Source organism: Cynoglossus semilaevis, chromosome 20 (assembly GCF_000523025.1).
Source record: "Cynoglossus semilaevis isolate Cse_v1.0 chromosome 20, Cse_v1.0, whole genome shotgun sequence".
In the NCBI taxonomy this organism is placed as follows: domain Eukaryota; kingdom Metazoa; phylum Chordata; class Actinopteri; order Pleuronectiformes; family Cynoglossidae; genus Cynoglossus; species Cynoglossus semilaevis.
Genome location: NC_024326.1, coordinates 9,201,505 through 9,219,663, shown reverse-complemented (window position 1 = coordinate 9,219,663; position 18,159 = coordinate 9,201,505). Strand labels below are relative to the sequence as shown.

The 18,159-nt window shown below is 42.2% G+C and overlaps 2 protein-coding genes across 9 annotated transcripts in view; one reads left to right on the top strand and one right to left on the bottom strand.

The window, feature by feature from the left end:
- The window catches only part of emilin2a (elastin microfibril interfacer 2a), a 16,396-nt gene extending 10,991 nt beyond the window's left edge, over positions 1 to 5,405 (top strand). For both annotated transcript variants that reach the window (XM_025066034.1, XM_008334515.3), the window contains exons 6-10: positions 1,434 to 1,787; positions 3,215 to 3,268; positions 3,735 to 3,794; positions 3,900 to 4,043; positions 4,780 to 5,405. In XM_025066034.1, coding sequence (XP_024921802.1) covers positions 1,434 to 1,787; positions 3,215 to 3,268; positions 3,735 to 3,794; positions 3,900 to 4,043; positions 4,780 to 5,108 — 941 coding nt within the window. In that variant the 3' untranslated portion in view covers positions 5,109 to 5,405. The remainder of the gene's footprint in view (positions 1 to 1,433; positions 1,788 to 3,214; positions 3,269 to 3,734; positions 3,795 to 3,899; positions 4,044 to 4,779) is intronic.
- A 492-nt stretch (positions 5,406 to 5,897) lies between these two features.
- Positions 5,898 to 18,159, bottom strand: part of lpin2 (lipin 2) — a 21,141-nt gene continuing 8,879 nt past the window's right edge. For 4 of the 7 annotated variants that reach the window (XM_017042522.2, XM_025066035.1, XM_025066036.1 and 1 more), the window contains exons 3-20: positions 17,377 to 17,472; positions 15,943 to 16,289; positions 15,749 to 15,856; positions 15,516 to 15,642; positions 15,099 to 15,426; positions 14,914 to 15,013; positions 14,636 to 14,823; positions 14,405 to 14,498; positions 14,268 to 14,337; positions 14,082 to 14,174; positions 13,900 to 13,982; positions 13,579 to 13,726; positions 13,040 to 13,188; positions 11,302 to 11,388; positions 10,643 to 10,795; positions 9,822 to 9,936; positions 8,956 to 9,059; positions 5,898 to 8,624 (exon numbers count right to left, since the gene is read on the bottom strand). In XM_017042522.2, the coding sequence (XP_016898011.1) occupies positions 8,480 to 8,624; positions 8,956 to 9,059; positions 9,822 to 9,936; positions 10,643 to 10,795; positions 11,302 to 11,388; positions 13,040 to 13,188; positions 13,579 to 13,726; positions 13,900 to 13,982; positions 14,082 to 14,174; positions 14,268 to 14,337; positions 14,405 to 14,498; positions 14,636 to 14,823; positions 14,914 to 15,013; positions 15,099 to 15,426; positions 15,516 to 15,642; positions 15,749 to 15,856; positions 15,943 to 16,289; positions 17,377 to 17,472 (2,535 nt within the window). In that variant the 3' untranslated portion in view covers positions 5,898 to 8,479. Of the gene's footprint in view, positions 8,625 to 8,955; positions 9,060 to 9,821; positions 9,937 to 10,642; positions 10,796 to 11,301; positions 11,389 to 13,039; positions 13,189 to 13,578; positions 13,727 to 13,899; positions 13,983 to 14,081; positions 14,175 to 14,267; positions 14,338 to 14,404; positions 14,499 to 14,635; positions 14,824 to 14,913; positions 15,014 to 15,098; positions 15,427 to 15,515; positions 15,643 to 15,748; positions 15,857 to 15,942; positions 16,290 to 17,376; positions 17,473 to 17,599; positions 18,154 to 18,159 lie in introns of those variants that run through there. The other 3 variants (XM_025066038.1, XM_025066039.1, XM_017042523.2) reach the window with 3 other exon arrangements.

Here is an 18,159-nt window from a genome sequence, read left to right as displayed (position 1 = left end):
TGTTTTGGTACGACTTCAGCACACTGAGGTCTAAACCTCAACAAGAAAGAAATCACCATTCTCCTGTCTTTCCATCCATCCACTGCATCAACAGCCATTCACACTCACATGTACAGATAATCTGGATTCTCCAGCCAATCAAATCCCTGATCTGCAAATATTTGGACTGTGGTTGAAAACTGCAGTAACTGGAGGAGCTTTATATACTGTAGTAGTATCAAACTAACAAGAACAAACTGATCTTCTTGTTGTACATTTGCCTCTGTGTTGCAATAATTGACAATATTGATGAAATATACATATAAGTTACATGATCATCAACATTGAATATATTTGTGTTTCCAAATAAAATAGAATTAATTCAGTGTGACAGAATAACAAACCCAGGTGCTGTAACAGTGAGTATTTGCCACTACAGTTCTTTTATGTACATTTATACATATTTACCAAGAAGCCTTGTCTGCAGTGAAATGTCTTTAGACATCGTTTTTCACTTCAGTTTCCCTGGAGACGAGTCAACACGCCTTTTTCTACAGCCTTATTAGCATCAGAGAGCATCTTCAGAGAGAACTTCCTTCTCCGCCCACCAGAGGATCGAGTGCTAATATCTCCACTGTAGCTGTCTTCACCTCACCCAGGAGGGCGAGCTGGCTGTACAGAGTGTGTCCGTAGAAGGAAACCAGCAATAAAGTCCTTTCACTAAATCTGAAATACTGTGTGACACCTGGTTGTCAGGGAGGATTTATCTGTCCCCGGGACAGCGTCTCTGTGCTGACCTCAGGCTCTGCTGATGTCTGTGCCCCCAGGGGCTCTGGCTCACGGCCAACTGGTCTCCCTTCACATGGTTTTCATTGCCTAACACTCACACCACGCGCCTGCTCTGCTTTTATGAAGGGGGAATAACGGTGGACGTGTTGAGTCTGGCTTCACATGGACTGTCATCAGGATAGGGCAGGGTTGGGCTGAAATCGCGTGAGAACGGTGGGACGTGGATTACGTGTGACTTCATGTTTTGATGGTGACATATGCCATATGGTCCCCAGGTAGCCTGGAAGACCTGGGAAATCAAGGACTGATTTTCAAGTCAAAGAACAGCAGGTTTTTAGTATTCTTGGATTGTGGATTTTTTTTTTTTTTTTGGATCGTGGGCTGTCTTGGAATCTAACCCCCGCGATAGATGAGGGACCACTGTATATGTTAAAATGCCTTAAAAAGAAACAAATCAATTTGTCCAAAATGTCAAACATCACAACTATGAAATATACAAAACACAAAGTAAATCTGTGGTCAACTCATCTGCTGAAAAAACGCCCCAAAAAAGTCCCTGGAAAATACTTTCAAGAAAAAAGAGTGGGAACTCTGAAAAAGTTCATCACAGATCCACATGTCATTTCTCAACTCTGTTCTTCTTCTTTTTTTTTTCACTTTTCTAGGAATGACCTTAAGGCCAGACAGGCCCGCTGCTTCACCAGATACAACTCAGTCCAGACCCAGAATAAAACAAATCGACATCCCTATAATCTTCTCGCCGCCGCCGTCCAGCCCCAGACAAACTCACACTCCCATCAAACCAGTGCAGCCCAACACGCAAACAGTCAGGATCAGCTCCCCGAGTCAGCCAGCCAGCCCTCAGCTTCCAGGACACTCCCCTCTGCCCGCGGAACCCAGAAGGCCCGTGGTGGAGACCGGAGAGGCCGGACCTCCAGGCTACATGCGCAGGGTGACCGTGAGGAGAGGCTCCGAGGACTCCACCTCTGAGCCAGTCAAAGGCTTCGCTGGAGCCCCAGGTGGGTTTGGCTCCAAGTTTATCATTCTTACATACACTGTGTACTGGCTGTTTCTCACATGTGACTATAATCTGTCATTATGCGTCCATGGAAGGATAAACATTTGCAGTTTCAGAGACCAAAAATGGATTTGGCCAAACCCAAATTATAAGCCACAGATTACAGTGTGAGTACAAATAAAATACCAAAGTAGATTTGTTTTGATTGTCACAAGGGTCCACCTTTTAGAAAACCGACAGAAACAAATCAGTAGCTGTTGTTTCCCAGCATCCTCTACAGCAGTGTTTTCCAAACTTTTTGTTGGAAAACACAATGCGAGACAACCCCAAAAAAAAAACAACTCTCTTGCGACCCAGTCTATGGGAAATAATGCTCTACATCTCCTTCGAAACGATCAACTTTGTCACATTTTAGAAGATATTTTTGCCCTCTAGATGGATCCGCCCCTCACTTTGGAAACCACTGGTAAAGATCTTTCGTCCTTAACGACTGTTTTTCTAATGTTATCTATGAATCAGAGTCAGTGTCAAACTCCAGGCACCGCTCGGTTCACGACACCTCTCCTGTGTCCCGTTCCTCAGTGACTGTGCAGTAGGAGCTGCGTAAGAAAACATCTGCAGTTCGTTTGCTCCAGTGACGCTGGTGTGTCACGTGACGTCTAATTAACCACACTGTCTACTCACAGAGTCTATGAATGAATGAAGAACGGAGCTGGAATCCATCATCACTGCAGTTACAAGAATATTTCTATGACACTGGGATTACTGTACGTCTGTAGTACATGTGTTCATGGGGTTGTCGTCCCAGTTCCAGTACTTGGATGAGAGCATGAGTTTAGACATGGAGAGCACAAATAAAGCTCCACCCTCTTTGTTCTTCTTCTTTTTTTTTTTTTTTTTTTTTTGTCATCATCACATAAATTCCACACCAAATGCCATTTTAACCAGCACGGCCTCAAATTGGACGGATGAGAAAACAGATATTCTCAGATTTATCCAGCTCTGGATTTAATTATCCACACCACATATATTAAAGGGCAATTAAGGAAAACAAACAACAATGCGCTTTGCTTGTGTTTTCTCATGAGTGTGTTTTGGCCACAGGGTATCTGAGAAGTTATTGTGCCGTTAACACTCACTGATTTTGAAAGAGACTTAGGTGTACCCAAAGTATGGGGCGGGGGCCTCCTTAGGGGCGCCGAGGGCAGCAACAAGGCAAATGAATATATTTCCATGGAATCTTTCTTAATTTGTGCCACAGAGGGATATATTTTAAATGCATGTAATATTATGAGCGCGCTCATGGACGCCGTCCCTCTGTGTTTTGCTGCAGAGTTTAGATGAAAAGCCAAACAACTGCCTGCAGTGAAACCGTCTCCTCACATCATCCTACAACCCTGTGTTTTCCCCCTATTTGTTTCTTCACAGGCTATCCTGCTCTGCACCCCGTGTCTTTCAAGCCCCAATCAGCCAGACGTGCAGGTACGGTAACAGTTCATTACTGAGTTACACTGCACACATCTGAAGGCGCTCGCATTCCACACCACATCAGTGTTTATAACAAAAGGGAAGAAAGAAAGAAAAAAAAGGCTGTGAATAATTTGTAGCTTCAGAGTGAAGACGAGTGGGAACTGGATCTGCTCAGTTAAAGGCTGTGTGGGTGGAGAGAGGAAGTGTTCCTGTCTGACTGTGGGCAAAAATAAAGCTATGGCTGGATCTGCAGAACAAACGTCGCATCACGTTAAAGGAAACTGTGTTATTGACATGGAAGACGGCTGCATTATTGTCAGCCCACTTCCACCGCCTGACTTTAATTTTCACACAGCCACATAATTATGAATGAGGCAGCTATATATACACACACACACACACACACACTTGTGTCTCCTGTTCAGCTCATTCTCAGCCCTCAGAGAAAGAAGTAACACCTTTATTTTGTACCTCACAGTTTCTATAGCAGCCAAGCTGCCATGGAACCCTCTGCATCACAGACCAGTTGAATCTCCAGGTAAACGTTAATGTAAAGATCAATTTTGTCTTGATTTATTATTCTTCATATTAATCGTTTCAGAAGTCATTAACGAACTGATGAATGTCTAATTGTTCGCTTCAGTTTCAGTGGACAACAGTGCCTTTGCCGATCCCTTCTCCTTCTCTGCTGGACTCACACATCAGCCCTTCTTCTCTGGAGACTTCGGTTTCATCAAATTTAACAAGGTGTTCGTCAACGACGGTGGATACTACAGTCCTCACTCAGGTGTGGGATACACACACACACACACAAACGCAAACACAACAACTTTTCCAGTGTTTTTTTTTTTTACCTAATAACCTGATCCTAATTCCCATCCAAATTACAAATCTTGACCTAATTATTACCTATTCAATCAGCAGGGAAATCACCTTGAACTCTTTACAGCCTCAACCGGAATTATAATTTCTTTAAGTGGAAAAAAATGCCGACTTGCGTGTGAAGAAACAGGTGACTCTCCGGGCCTCAGCTGCACATGAAAGTGTCAAAGCCATAATTAAAAAAGGAGCAAAGGCTGATATTATCTGCTGTGATCGTCTGGAACCATAAACATTGCTCAATACACACCTGTGAAGATGTGTCACACAAATCAGAGAGATTTAATCCCCTGAGTAATCCACCTCACAGACTGTCTGCAGGTGTCGTTCACAAAGACTGAGTGTCATGAGCCGCAGACGACGCCAGGACAGTCATGGCTACTGTTTGAATTCACAGACCAATACTAAAAAAAAAAAAAAAAGTCAAACCATGGCAGGATTTGGATCTGAAACCCTGATCCTTTGATTTTAAAGCGTACACCACCTGATACTCCCTGATGGTCTTCTTTTCAGGTACTGACTGGGCCTGACCCAGATCAGATGAGACTGGATGTTTTTCAGGGTGGTTTGGCCACAATTCCAAAACCGCTTTTATAAGTGTTAGGATTTGTATAGAGATAAACATATCTGTCTGTCCTCCCCAGGAATCTTCACCGTACCCTGGGAGGGCCGATACCTGATCTCAGGTCTCCTGACAGCCAGGCAGGGTGAGTGTGTAGAAGCCATCCTCTCAGTGTCCGACCGCAGTGTGCAGAAGCTGCAGACCTCCTCTGGGACAGCTCCTGGTCAGGACTCTACCGGTGGTCCGTGCTCCTGCGGTGGATCGGTGTCCTTCAGCGTGATCCTGCCTCTCAGGGAAGGAGACCGGGTGGGACTGGTTAGGACCAGGGGACGCTTGGCCAGCACTGAGGCCGGAGAGGTCCTCTCCACCTACAGCGCTGTGTACATGTACTCGAAGAAGGCGGAACGATAGCCGGAGCTCAAGGGAGCAAGGACTAGTTTGTTCAAAGACTATTGGACTGGACGAAGGTTGAAGAAACCTCCTGAAGTTTCCACTCCTGAAGTGATGTGATGTGATGCAGCATTCTACTACGCAGTGCCACGGTGTGAAGATCCTCAGTTAAGCCCAAACATTGCCTTCTGTAAACCATAATATATTTATCAACACATCTTTTTTATCTATTGTGAATGTCTTTGTAAAAGTGTCTTTAAATTAATAAAACCCATATCAAAAAATGACATCATTGAAAAATAAACCTTATAAATAAAGTTTCATATGTCCAATGACAACATTCAGTGGCCCACAACTGAAAAGACGGGAGCCAATCACAGGGCAAGACACACCTGGGACAGTTCTTCAGTCAGACATCCATTCACACCGTTGGTCAGTTTGTATTTTGGACTCACAAGACTGAAAACACACGTCCTACTGTAAGGTAAGAGCTCTCAGAGACATCAGCACCTAGTGGCTGGAGGACAGAACTCCCCGCTGCTCTGAGGACATGATTGAATGCAGCACACACTGTAGTTGGTCTAATACCTGCCAGCAGTTGACCTGAGTGTGTTTAAATTACAGACTCCAACTCTTTGTGACATGTTCACCAAAATCATCAGAATGTCACATCCAGTTTGATGACATCATAGTAAGAGAACCTCCTAATGCACACGTGGCTAACACAGACACAGACACAGACACAGACACAGACACAGACACAGACACAGACACAGAGAAGGTGTGGGCAACATGAGACAGGATTCACTGTTTTTTTTTCCCAGTTAGAAACTTTATTTCATACAAATTTGACCACAAGCCTTAATAACATTGTTAGCTCTTTATAGGCATGGATTTCTTTTTTCTCTATACAATGGATTTTATTTCAATGTCCAGCGTAGATCGAACCACATTTCCATACAAATCAAACACAGCATACACTGACGGTATCACTGTTGGTCGAATACATTAAAAACAATTATGCATAACACAAAACCAATAGGAATTAAAATAAGATAATAAAACAAAAGGCATCGACAGACAGAAGAATGAGAAGCAGTTTATACTGTACTGTATACCTGAACACTCTCTACAGCAGGTGAGCCCTGACGACAAACATTATTTACCAGGTGTCGTGGGATCGTAGAGGACGAAGTGTGATTTTTCCACACAAATGCTTCACTTTCATAGAAAGAATGGAATTTGTTTTGTTAATTAGACCATACATGTTCCTCTGACTCCACGAAACTTCATAGAAAACGAGCAAGGCAAGCATCAGAATCATAACAGATGAGTCGGTGCCACAGCATGAACGCACATACACTTAAGCTAAATCATAACAGCTAACAGCTACTCACTAACGCCTCATTTTTGTGCTTATTTTTTTTATTCCACATATCTCCATCTTTTCAGTCTCATAGCAAATATTTCCTCCCTACTCTGATCACACTCGTGCCGATGTGCCATTCAAGTCATTAGGTGGTGCTAAAGCTCCTAATCATGCACATAATACAAAAAAGTAATGGAAAAAAAATACTAAGTATTTCCTGTTTATGTTCAAACACGACTTCAACTCAAGAGGCACAGTATCAGCATCAGTCTTGTCTCTAACAACACACACACACACACACACTGCAGCCTGCATTCCATTTATGCTGAGTACTAACTAAACTGTAGCAGCTCCACACAGTCACATCATAGAATACGGAGGTATTCTGCTGTAGTTACATACACTGGCCGACTGTCTGCACAGACGGAGTGGAAGAAGAGTGTGAGCGCTCTTACTTCTCTGCGCAGCTCAGACAAAGTGCATTGGTTTTGGATGTCACTGAGTGACGACAGAACAACAGCATCACTCAGTGACATCATCCTACAGTCAATCCCACTTCTACTGATCCTTTTCGGAGTTACCGGGTTAGGCAGGGGTGAATTCAAACGGCATTCATTCACATCACATTCACACCAGGAGTAAACAATTAGCCTGAAGCTGCATGTTTTTCAGATGGTGGGTGAAAACCCACGCACACTGGGAGAACATGCAAACTTCATGCAGAAAGAAAAGGTGATCCTCTGAGCATCACCACCAGGCCAACATCCTACAGTCAAACAGAAATCCTTCATTTTTAGCTCTTCTTTGATTTCATTTCCTCGTTTTTTTTTTTTTTAAACACAAAAGCTGCAAGTTTAGATTTATCAATGAATGTGTCAATGACTCGAGCTTCACTGTAAAAACAAACAAAAACAATGTTAAACATGAAAAAACCACAGAGTCCATACAAGGCCGAGCTGGTACTGTTAAGTGCGTGTTAAATCATGAGACCTAAACATACAAAGTTTATCAATAGCCATTCCTTTTTCAGACACATTGCCAAAATTAATAACTTAAACTTCAATTTAATTACAATAAATAATGACTGCACGGTTGACAAAAACTTCTATAACTTCTATAACAGAACAAGCATTGTAATAGCTAGACAATATAACGGGAAGCTGCTTCATCTGGTTTTTTTTTTTTTTTTTTTCACATTGGCGAAATAATTCCTAGGTTCAACCTTGAATAACAACACAGTTCCACAGCTTTTCAGTTCTCCAGGGAACGAGAAGGAATCTGAAATGTGTTGGGTTCATAGTACCGAGCTAATAACTGCAATTTGTATGCAGTTCGCGCATCTGAATTAGCATAATGTGGTAGCTCTTCAGCTAGTCCACAGCCAGCTGCTGGAGAATAATGTTGGTGGAATATGTTACCTGCCAGCCAGTATCACTTTCACTTTTTTTTTTTTCACCAACTCAAAAGTGAAGCCCATTTATTAAGGCAGTTTAGCCAAAGCTAAAGTTGCTGGTACCAGCTACTGTAGCACTAGCTCAGTGTGTTAACCTTCCTTCTTGTTTCCATATTTTATCCCAGAGAATGTTCCCACTTTCTTGGAGAATCTCAAAATATCTCAAAAACAATATATCTCATGCTAGTGCAACAGGCCAGATCATCTACTGAGTTACAGGGCAGAAAACAAAAACCTGTGTACGTCAAATATCCCTGACTAATGATGAGGATTTTAGAGAACAAACTAAAATAATCTACCTCCAGGGCGATGAGTAAATACAGATAATGATCATCCACTTGGCAGTTGGACTAATAAATGGGATTTTGCAGCGGTTACTCGTGAGAACGTTTGTTCAGAGATCACCTCTACTCTACGGAGCTTCTTATACTAATGGTCCGACCCCTGTCACGGAGTCACACTCGCTGCTGCAGTGTGAGTCCGTGTCTCCATTCTAGTCCATTCCTGGAGATGCATTTGAATGCAAAGTCTTGCCTGTATATACACACACACATACTATACAGTAGTGCATCAGAGCAGCTCCTCCAGGTTGATGTCCAGCAGGGGCTGCCTCCAGTAACAGAAGGAGCTGTACTCAGGCAGGACAAAGGCCTCGTTCTGCTCTTTGCTCAACAGAGGGAACACGTGCTCCACCAGCTCACTGAGTCGGCCGTAACTGTGACATCACAAGGACAGAGGATACACAGTGAAGTGTGTATGAAGAAAGGCCACAAAGGGTGGCAGAAGTGTCCTATTTCATATCCGACTATTTAATTTTTACTTGTTTTTTTTAAAATTCATACAAAACTGCTATTGTCAAAGGACAAAGGAAACATAAATAAAAATAATCAAGCCCCCATTTGTTTGTACGGCCACGCTATTTGCAGTTTAATGTTGTGCTCTAAATACTCAAAAAAAGAAAAAGAAAAGCGCCAAAATATTTGGGACAAAGTAAACCCGGCGGACACCTTAGTCAAATACCAACGACAGAAGAGGGAGAAACTTACGAGGACTTGTTGCCCTTGGTCTGCTCCTGGATCAGCTCTCCCTTGGGGTTGACTGTGAAGATCCTACAAACAGGAACTCCGACCTCTTTATAGGCAAAAACATCCTGTAAGCAGACATGAGGTTTAAATGAGCCGTGTTCACAAAATCACAGGGCACCACAAAAGGATGTGCAACCAGCTGTGTGTTTCTCCTCTGTGTTACGAGTATTGAACCTAAAGACTTTTGACATTCAGGTGGCGTCAGTGTGTGAGCACCAGAATGGTGAACACGATTCACCTCTATGGAGTTGGGTTTTTTTTTACCTTTCTCTGAATAGATACAACGTTAAGGTAGCAGTCGGCATGCACCTGTAGAGTTTATATAGCTTTACTTCAAATGTAAAATGTCATCTGTCAATTTCCTTCCAGAGTGTGAGGACAAGTCAAGTGACAAGTGATGAAGACAGATCTTCAGGTGTGACTAATAATTATTGATCGATTGTTAAGTGTCATGTAGGAGGTTTTTTTTGTTGTTGTTTTTGGTTCGTTCCGTGTGTAATGGTAAGTGTGAGAGACAGACAGTGATTCATCCAGTTTGTGTTTACACAGCTGAAGACTAGTTGCTGTGCTTAGCTTGAAGCCCCTTCCAGAGCAACAGCATCATGGGATCATATTCTTCCCGTTGACCTCAGCTCTGGTTCAGCCCAGTACCGATTTCATCGCTTTATGCAACATCTGTGCAACACTGGCAACGATCATGTTACGTTGACCTTAGATACTGTCAATATTTTACAAAGTTCTGGAAAAAGAGGCTGAAGGACATGTCAAAGTGGAGTGTTGTAATGTCCTGATATGTAACATCTTCAGCTCGGCATCCGTTCACTCACATTAATTCTGTTCCCAAAGGCGGCGTAGAATGGCTGCTTGTTGTGCTGGAACAAGTTCTTGATGTCTGTAAGGCATTCAATCTTGAAGATCTCTGGCTTCTTCTCGATTACCTCCCTGATGAAACACACAGTTTGGTTGGATGGAGGTCAAGACACACGGCACGTTTTTTGTGAGGAGTTAAAATCGTGGTATAAATAGTTTTACAATCCTGTTTGGGACTTTCCATTAATTTAATTATTTAGAAATGTGGTTTTTAGCCTGTTTCCTGTGAGCTGTTACAGGAGGGTCCACCACCCAGTGACCAGGGAATTTAAGGGCTTCAGCCCCGTGTCTGACATTGATTCTGGACTTAAACAGCAGAATGAAGCCTTTGTTTTACTGGTTGTGTGTATTTAGTGCATATTTGACATTGGAGGAGGAGCTGGGCATAGTCATATTCAGGATGCCAAGAAGCCACTGACATTTATGACCACAGACATGTACAGCAATAGCAGTATGCATACTGTAATTTATGGTTAATTAAATCTACTTTAGCACCCCCGCTCACAGGCGTAGTCAATAAAGACAGTCAGTGCAACAGTGTCTCCAAGTTAAATTATTCAGTGAATTTAAAAAAAAAAACTCATTTCACACATCATCTCATTGTCACTTGAAATTAGCTTTGAGATTTCTGTAGCCCCATCTGTATTAAACACAGACACAAATACAAACACACACAAATACACACTGATCTGTGAGCTGCCATTATCAACTCATCAATGAGAGGAAATCATTAACTTGTTAAAGAGAATTTAGTGAGCCTTAATTTTCATGCACGTACCTGTGGAAGGCAGAGAAAAGGCTGCTGGGAGACAGCATGAGGGGTCCACGAGGCAGAATGGTGCCCCCATCATTGACCCACTGCAGGTAGCCCCTCGTCATGTCTGCCATGCCAATAGCCCGGGCTGAGCAGTATAGAAACTTGTAGCCGTTTCTGCCGGTGAAGATGAGCAGTGTTAGTTAATGGGTTTTTTTTCCCTTTTCTTCTCAGATCATTTTTATATCATGACCATCGTTAGCAACTGCTAAGAATAGAACTTTAATTAGATCAGTGATACTGGACATGTTTTAATGTGCAAAAGTGCAGACAATTTAATCATTTCACTGAGAAAAGATTCTGCATATTATCACTGCCCACGGTCACTGAAGCCCATTTCCTCCAGGAGGAATAAATGTTCTATTCTCCACATGACTGCAGCAGCAAAGGCAGGTCCAGATTTAAGTGTTGGACAAAAGTGGCTCAACAACAAACTGCCTTTCTTTTCAAAAGTTATGCTGGTGCTGAGTCATTCACCTCAGAGCGACCCACGCAACACCGGCTCCATGGGGAGGCCCCGAGAATCAAATCCAAACAGTGTTAATCTCTGACCGTCCAGGCATCTGTCCTCTGTGATTAATCAGTGGTTTTTTGTTTTGTTTTTCCTTTTTTCATGCACTTACTCAGCGACTGAGTGGTAAAGCTTGGCAACGCCTTGGTGGGTCCAGTCCTTCCCCAACTGTGGTAGGATCTGTCCAAACACGTCTGACCTAAAACATAACAAAACAAATTAGAAATAGAAATGACAAAGAGAAAGAGGGGGAGATCAACATCTGCCACATCACTCACAAACAGACGAAAAAATAAATACAGCAAAGACTTCTACGAAGAAAAGAGGAATAAAAGCTGAAGTTACAGAATATTGAATATAATATTCTGTTGTCCCAGTATGAGGATTACTCCCTTAAATGGGGGTGATGACTGCCTCAATCTCAGCTTGAGTGGGAATGTGTGTGTGCGCCCACTTTTGGCCTAAAATGTAAATGAGCTCATTATATCACTTGCTACTCTTAGCGGTGTTAGCCTCTGAAGATCACATATCACAGGTTGGCCTAAAGTCACAGAGATAATAGGCTTCCGTCACTGTGGACCTGTCTGATGTAGACCACCTCTTTACCTCATAGAGGGTGTTAAAAGGGAGCAGACACCGTTATTGTGTCAGATGGGACAGATGTGGCCTACGGCTCATTTAAAAAAGGCCTTAAATGAAGGTTTTGCCATGCCACATGAACTTGAAGTCGACCTTAACCATTATTACTGTGGACTGATTTGTGATTCATTAAGCACATTTTATAATTTGATAAAGCTCACATTACCACTTGGGGTTGTATTTCACCTGAATTCTGGGATTATATTTCTGAATATATTTCCTACACTTGGCCTAGTAGCAGCTGTAATACCAACAATTTCCTCTAGGGATCATTAAAATATTTCAGATGCTCATCACAAAAACTGAAATACTAATACTACATTGTAACATGTATTCCAAATAATACAGTACACTGATGTACAATGACTCTCTTGGTCCTCATGAAACACTTCACAGCTGGTAGCTTAGGCACATTTATAAATTGAAAATGAAAAGAGCTCCCAGTCTGGGACTTATCATCTGATTCAATGGCAGTTTCAGTATCTGTTAGTGCATAATGAGCTTTGAATCAACTTCAGATCGACTCTGGCCAGTTACTAGGCTACAAGCATCACACAGAACTCTGCTTTTAGCCTTCACAACATCTGTGATTTTGCCAGAAGATGAAGTGAAGGTGACATTGCTGAGGAAGAGGGTTTTTTCTTCTTCAATGCAGTTCTATCTGTTTTAGACAAAATATATAAAGATGAGACAAAAAAATGCAAAATGTATTGCACTGCTAATATTAGCATTACACAATGTCACACATGATGTGACTAAATATAACACTGCGTTGAAAGGCTGCTCAAAACATGTACACATCCATAACTTAACACTAAGAGTGCGTCATCAAAGTTTCATCTCTGCATAAGTGTATGTAAATACAGCCACCTGCCTTATGTTAATGAGAATTAAAAACTGTCTACAGGAAATAAATATGAGCAACACATCCATCGCCTTGTCTGACAACCACACACACACAGACCTAGTTATTTAACAATACAGTGCTTTATGGGCATAGACAAGCACCTCGTAATATACAGCAGACAGGAAGACATCTAAATGAAATAGTATACAGTACTTGAAAGCTACTTCACAGCAATAAAAACAGAGCTGTGCAATAACAGTAACTTCAAATGCAAACTCAAATTGATCAGAACTCCACCAAGAACTTAGGTTGTTTCAGTGTTTCCCTATTCAGTGTGTGTACTGAAACACTTGAGGACACATACTTGGTGATGGTGCCATCTATGTCCGAGACGATGACTTTATCGTCCCAGTTCCACAGGTAGATGGTGCCCTCGCAGCGGCATGTGCCCTGGTACTGAGTGGTGATGCTGAATGTCACATCATTAGGTCCATCCTTCAGTTTCAGACTGGCCTGTTGACATGGAAAAAACATGAGCAAAGTTGACAAAAATATTCAGGTCCAAAGGGACAAGAGTTTCAACAGTGTGCTTTGCTCCATTCTAACTTAGTGAAGTCTGTATACAAAGGCTGACAGAGCCCCCTACTGGGTCAAAGTGGGAAAGTTGTAAAGAGATCAAGGTTAGCCAGCAGAGGGAGCTCTGAACTACCAGTCAAGTTCAGAGACCAGATTACATAATTTGCAACACATGGTTTAGATTTTTTTTAAAAGGAAAATATTTATCAGTGATTCTGAAGACTAGTGAAATATAATTAATAAAATGAGCAGTGAAGTGAATTAATAGAGAATATTATTCTAAAACACATTATCAAAGGGAGGCCTTGGGGTCAGGAATGTACTTACTATCTGATCAGAGGAAATGCGCAGTGACTTCCTGTAAGTGTGAGAGCTGGTGTGGTGCTGACCATCTCCTGGCTGCAGCCTTTCTTGACAGGATGCAGCACTCACCTCCTTGGACTCCTCATCACTGGATGAATCTTCTGCTTTAGGCCTAAATGCACACACATCAAATATTGTCACTTTAAAATCTACAGTAGGGGTTTTGAACTTTAAATTTCAATGTAGTTTTCAATCATTGAAATGTTGTGTATTGAAGGTCTACTCTAAGTTTTGTCGTACACTTGAATCAGACAAAAGATACACTTAAAAACTGTTATCACTTACGGCAAGACCAGCTTTTCCTGAGATATGGACGTTCCTTCCTCCACCAACTGAGACTCCTCCTTGGTTTCAAGCTTGGTTTCAGACTGTTAAAACAATCAATGATTCAGAAAAAAAAATGTAATTACTGTTCCAGTGGACAAGCCGTTAAAACAACTTTGACACTTTGGTTGATGTGTCCACACCTGCTTGATTGTACTGTCCGCTCTCTTCCGCCAAAACCACCAGCGGCCTGACTTTTTTGGCATCTTCTCCTTCATCCAAGCCTCCTCCGTGTCCTTGGATAAACACATTTGTTAATGAGCCAGTTGTAAATTTCAAAGGATTCTCAACTTCAGATTATACTGTATATTCAACAAGGACTTAAGTACCTTTGGTAAGTTCTTCTGAAATGCTTGTAGACTGAGAATCAGGGGCGCAGCCAGTGTCCAGTTATAGTATCTTTAAACAGAAAAGATGTCAGGAGACAAAAAATTGACCTTCCATGATACGTCAAACTCTCACTTACCTATTTCCTATTTTCACTACCAAGTTGGGATTATCTATAATGGCTGGGTTTTCAGCAAATTCGTGATAGGTAATGATATGCTCCATGAACTTTTCTGCAAACACAGAATTGGGAAAAATTAATCAATAGATAAGAGATGAAACAACTCATTGTGGATTAACCACGACTATCTTTGATCACCACGTAGGGACTTTCTGTTCTGCACAGAAGACAACTGGTATTACTGTATACCTTTGGATATTTCTGCATTTTCTGTGAGGCCTCCGCACAAAGAGAGGGTGACGTCAGGGAGGTCACTGGCTGAGTCGGAAAGACACTCCGTCCCACTGTCGGCTGCAGCACTGCCCACTGACTGAGGGGACTGTGAACCAGAGCATATCTCGGAGTCCATCCAATGCTTAGAGGCCACCTCTGTATCACTGAAACACACAGGGAAAAAATCAATAATTCAATCAAAAGAATTTCTCTGCAAGGCTGAGAACCACAGAAGAAATGTTTTGAAATTTTACCTCTTAGGGAAATATCTTGCAGCAACGTCAGGTTCAAGAACATTCAGATCATCTAGGTAGATATCTTCAGGACCCTGGTGCTGGCTTCTTTTTGGGACTCCTGCAACAAAAACAAAAATATTATAATTTGACTTTTATAAGGTCTAATTTGAAAAGATTCATAGTGACAAAGAGGTAAAACGTGCCTTTCTTTTTAGAAGGTGAATCACTCGGATGAGTGCATGGTGTGGAGTTGACTAGGTTTGGTGACAGGACATCCAGGGGTTCTGTGGGCGTTATTGGACTTATGGATGGTTCTGTACTGACCGATGAAAGAGGACTCACTGCTGTTACAGGTGTGAGAGGGGTTCGAGGCTCAGGTTTGACAATAGTACAAGCACTGGAGCCACGGTTTTGCTTTTCAGACTTTGTGTCTGCCTCCATGGCCTCAGAACTGAGAATAACACGGAAGTGAGTGGTCTCCGAGGGAGTGATGGTCACTGTTCTCAGTGGTTCTGGTTTCTCCTTTTTAACCTGAATATTAAAAAAAAAAAAAAAAAAAGGTTTCTTTGTGACTCGTACTTGACGGCTATGCTCTCGGTAACTTGAAGAGCAATGCTTACCCTGGTTGTTTCTGGGAATTCACCCCAGGTCCACTGCATGTGGGACTCAGCCCTGAGCATACTCTCTGAAGGTCTGACAACAAGCTCAGAATCACTCTTTGGAGAAAAGGCCTGTGACAAGCCATGACTAGAGAGATACACAAGAAGAGGATAAACACACAAAAACAGACAAATAGATGCTACGTTAATAAATCATCTGTGTCGATATCTGAGTGTTGATTAATTTCACACACCTGTCATCTGCAGGCCAGTCCCCATCAGACATTGAGTAGCTGTCTAGACTGTGTCTTGCTGAGGGTAATTTTGGATCAATATCACGCATTGTGGTCATCGAAGGGGACCTAGAGAAAGATATATAAAACAAAATAATTAAATCCATGTCTACACACATGTTGGCTACAGTTTAAGAAACTGGATCTGAACAGACCTGGAGGCATGTGCTGCAGCCTCCTCATCAGAGCTCAGCTCCATCTCAAAGATCTCCTCATTTGGCCCACTATTAGACGTAGCAGGAGTTGCAGCAGCAGTTGCGTTAGCAGCAGTGACCGACATAGGCGGGGTCAGCTCCTCCCTTCGAGAGTCTCCCTTGTGCTTCCTTCTCCGTTTCTTTTTCTTTTTCGTGGCCACATTGCTGACAGCTGGTGGTCCCGGGGGGTCAGGATCTGCAGGGTCGTCCTCCAGGTCTTTTGGTGCCCTGTCCTCCACCTCTGAGATCCAGAACAGGTGACTCTCAGTAGGGATTGGGGATGTAGCCAGGTGAGCAGGGACTATTTGCTGAAGGACCAGAAAAATGGTGTTACTGCAGGACATGATGCAACGACAGAAGCAACATATTGACTTCGTAGTGTTTGAGTCTGTAGGGTAAATCACATATTCAAAGAGAGCTTTCTCTAATATATTAAATGCATGAAACAAGCTTTTATCACAGATGGTCTGTTTCAACTTTGGATTGCCTATTTTGACCACGGGGAGGACAGTCAGGCTTCCTGCCGATCAGAAAAAAAGATGCACCATCACCGTCCATATGCAGTGGGCAGGCATGGAAAAAACTGGGCTTCTGCATTGTGAAAGGACAAAATGACCCAGAACCACTTTTAACCACTCTAAACTGGAACTCAAATGAGCTTCCTCCGTTTTAAAACCAGACCAACTGCCACTGGTTACAGCACAGAAACTGTCTGTACTCGCTGAAGCTAAGAAGTGTTCCTAAACATGACAGAGCGAAACATGATTTTACTTCCTCTCAAATTTCACAGCAGACGACTAGTGAACCAAAAAGACAAATCAGGGACACACTGCACAATGGCTGAACATTCTAACCACCACATGACTTGGACTTGATGATGTTAAATAGAGACAATAATGGCTAACAAAGCAGTCATAGCAGTCACACACTCCAGCCACGTGCTGTTATTTGCACTCACAGCATTGTTTGCCTGGGCGACAGGCTGATAGCTATGGCAACAACTCACATATGGGGGGAAAAAGAACATGAAGCTGTTTACTGTAGATTCACACAACTAAATGGTTACAGCTGCTGCAAATGTTACTCACTGGGGTGGGAATGTGCAACTAATTAGGATGTTTGATTTCAACAAAACTATCTTGGATATTATCTGAAACACCAGTACTTCACCTGGCAGAGAAGTTTCATCTCATGTCTCAGACATAATTCATTTAAATTAATTCAAGAAACAAAAAAAAAAGAGAGAGAAAGAGGGAGAGAGAGAGAGAGAGACGTATTATCCATTATCCGCCTTGATGTTAGTTCCAAATGTTACAAAAAAAAATTACATTAAAAACAAGAGCAGCATTATTATTTCTAAGTGAACTTTGACCGTTAGGGTTGAGAGTTTCTTACGTTCTGTTGCTCAGATTCCTGGACAAAGAAGGCTTCTCCATTGTCACCAAGTTTCATGTGCAGTTCCACCGGCTCCCCATTCACTTCAATGTCAATCTGAAAAAAAACATAGAGCACGACTTAAGTGTTTCATTTTACAACAGTAAAGTAGGGTTTATTATGAAAACATATATATAACTGAGTCAGATATTGTCTACTTAAAGTTCCAGAGTTTTTGAAAAACCTAAAGTGTATTGCTCCTCTGGGCTTGCGTTACACAGGACCTGCCAATTGAACAGGGCCATTCATAGAAGCAGGCAAACTCCCAGTGGACCCCAGCCATTCAGAAACTTGATCCCACACAAGCAAAAACCAGGTCACGTCTGGCAGAGACTCCACAGCAGACAGATTTGATTCAAGTACTGTGCCCCAGTCTCAGAATCTGAAACCAATTCATCATTATTAATTCTGAACCAATGCCCACCTGTGGGTTGACATGAAACACTGGTCATTTTAAAAAGCTGTTGTGCTCAATAAATGCAGAAATACCTCTGACTCTTGAAATTAAGGCTGCGTGTCCAGAGCAATAATTGATTTCTTAAAGTTTCTAAAAATAAGAACAGAAAATGATGCCAAATCCATCCGAGTATTTTTATAATCAGTCTTGTTGCCAGCCAAGGGAAAAACATTTTTTTGCATGGCATTACCACAGATTTTCTTCAGTCGGGTTCATATTTTGTAACATCTTTCCAAACAGAAACACATGCATAACAGTTTGTTACAAAACAGCCCCCTTTGAGACCT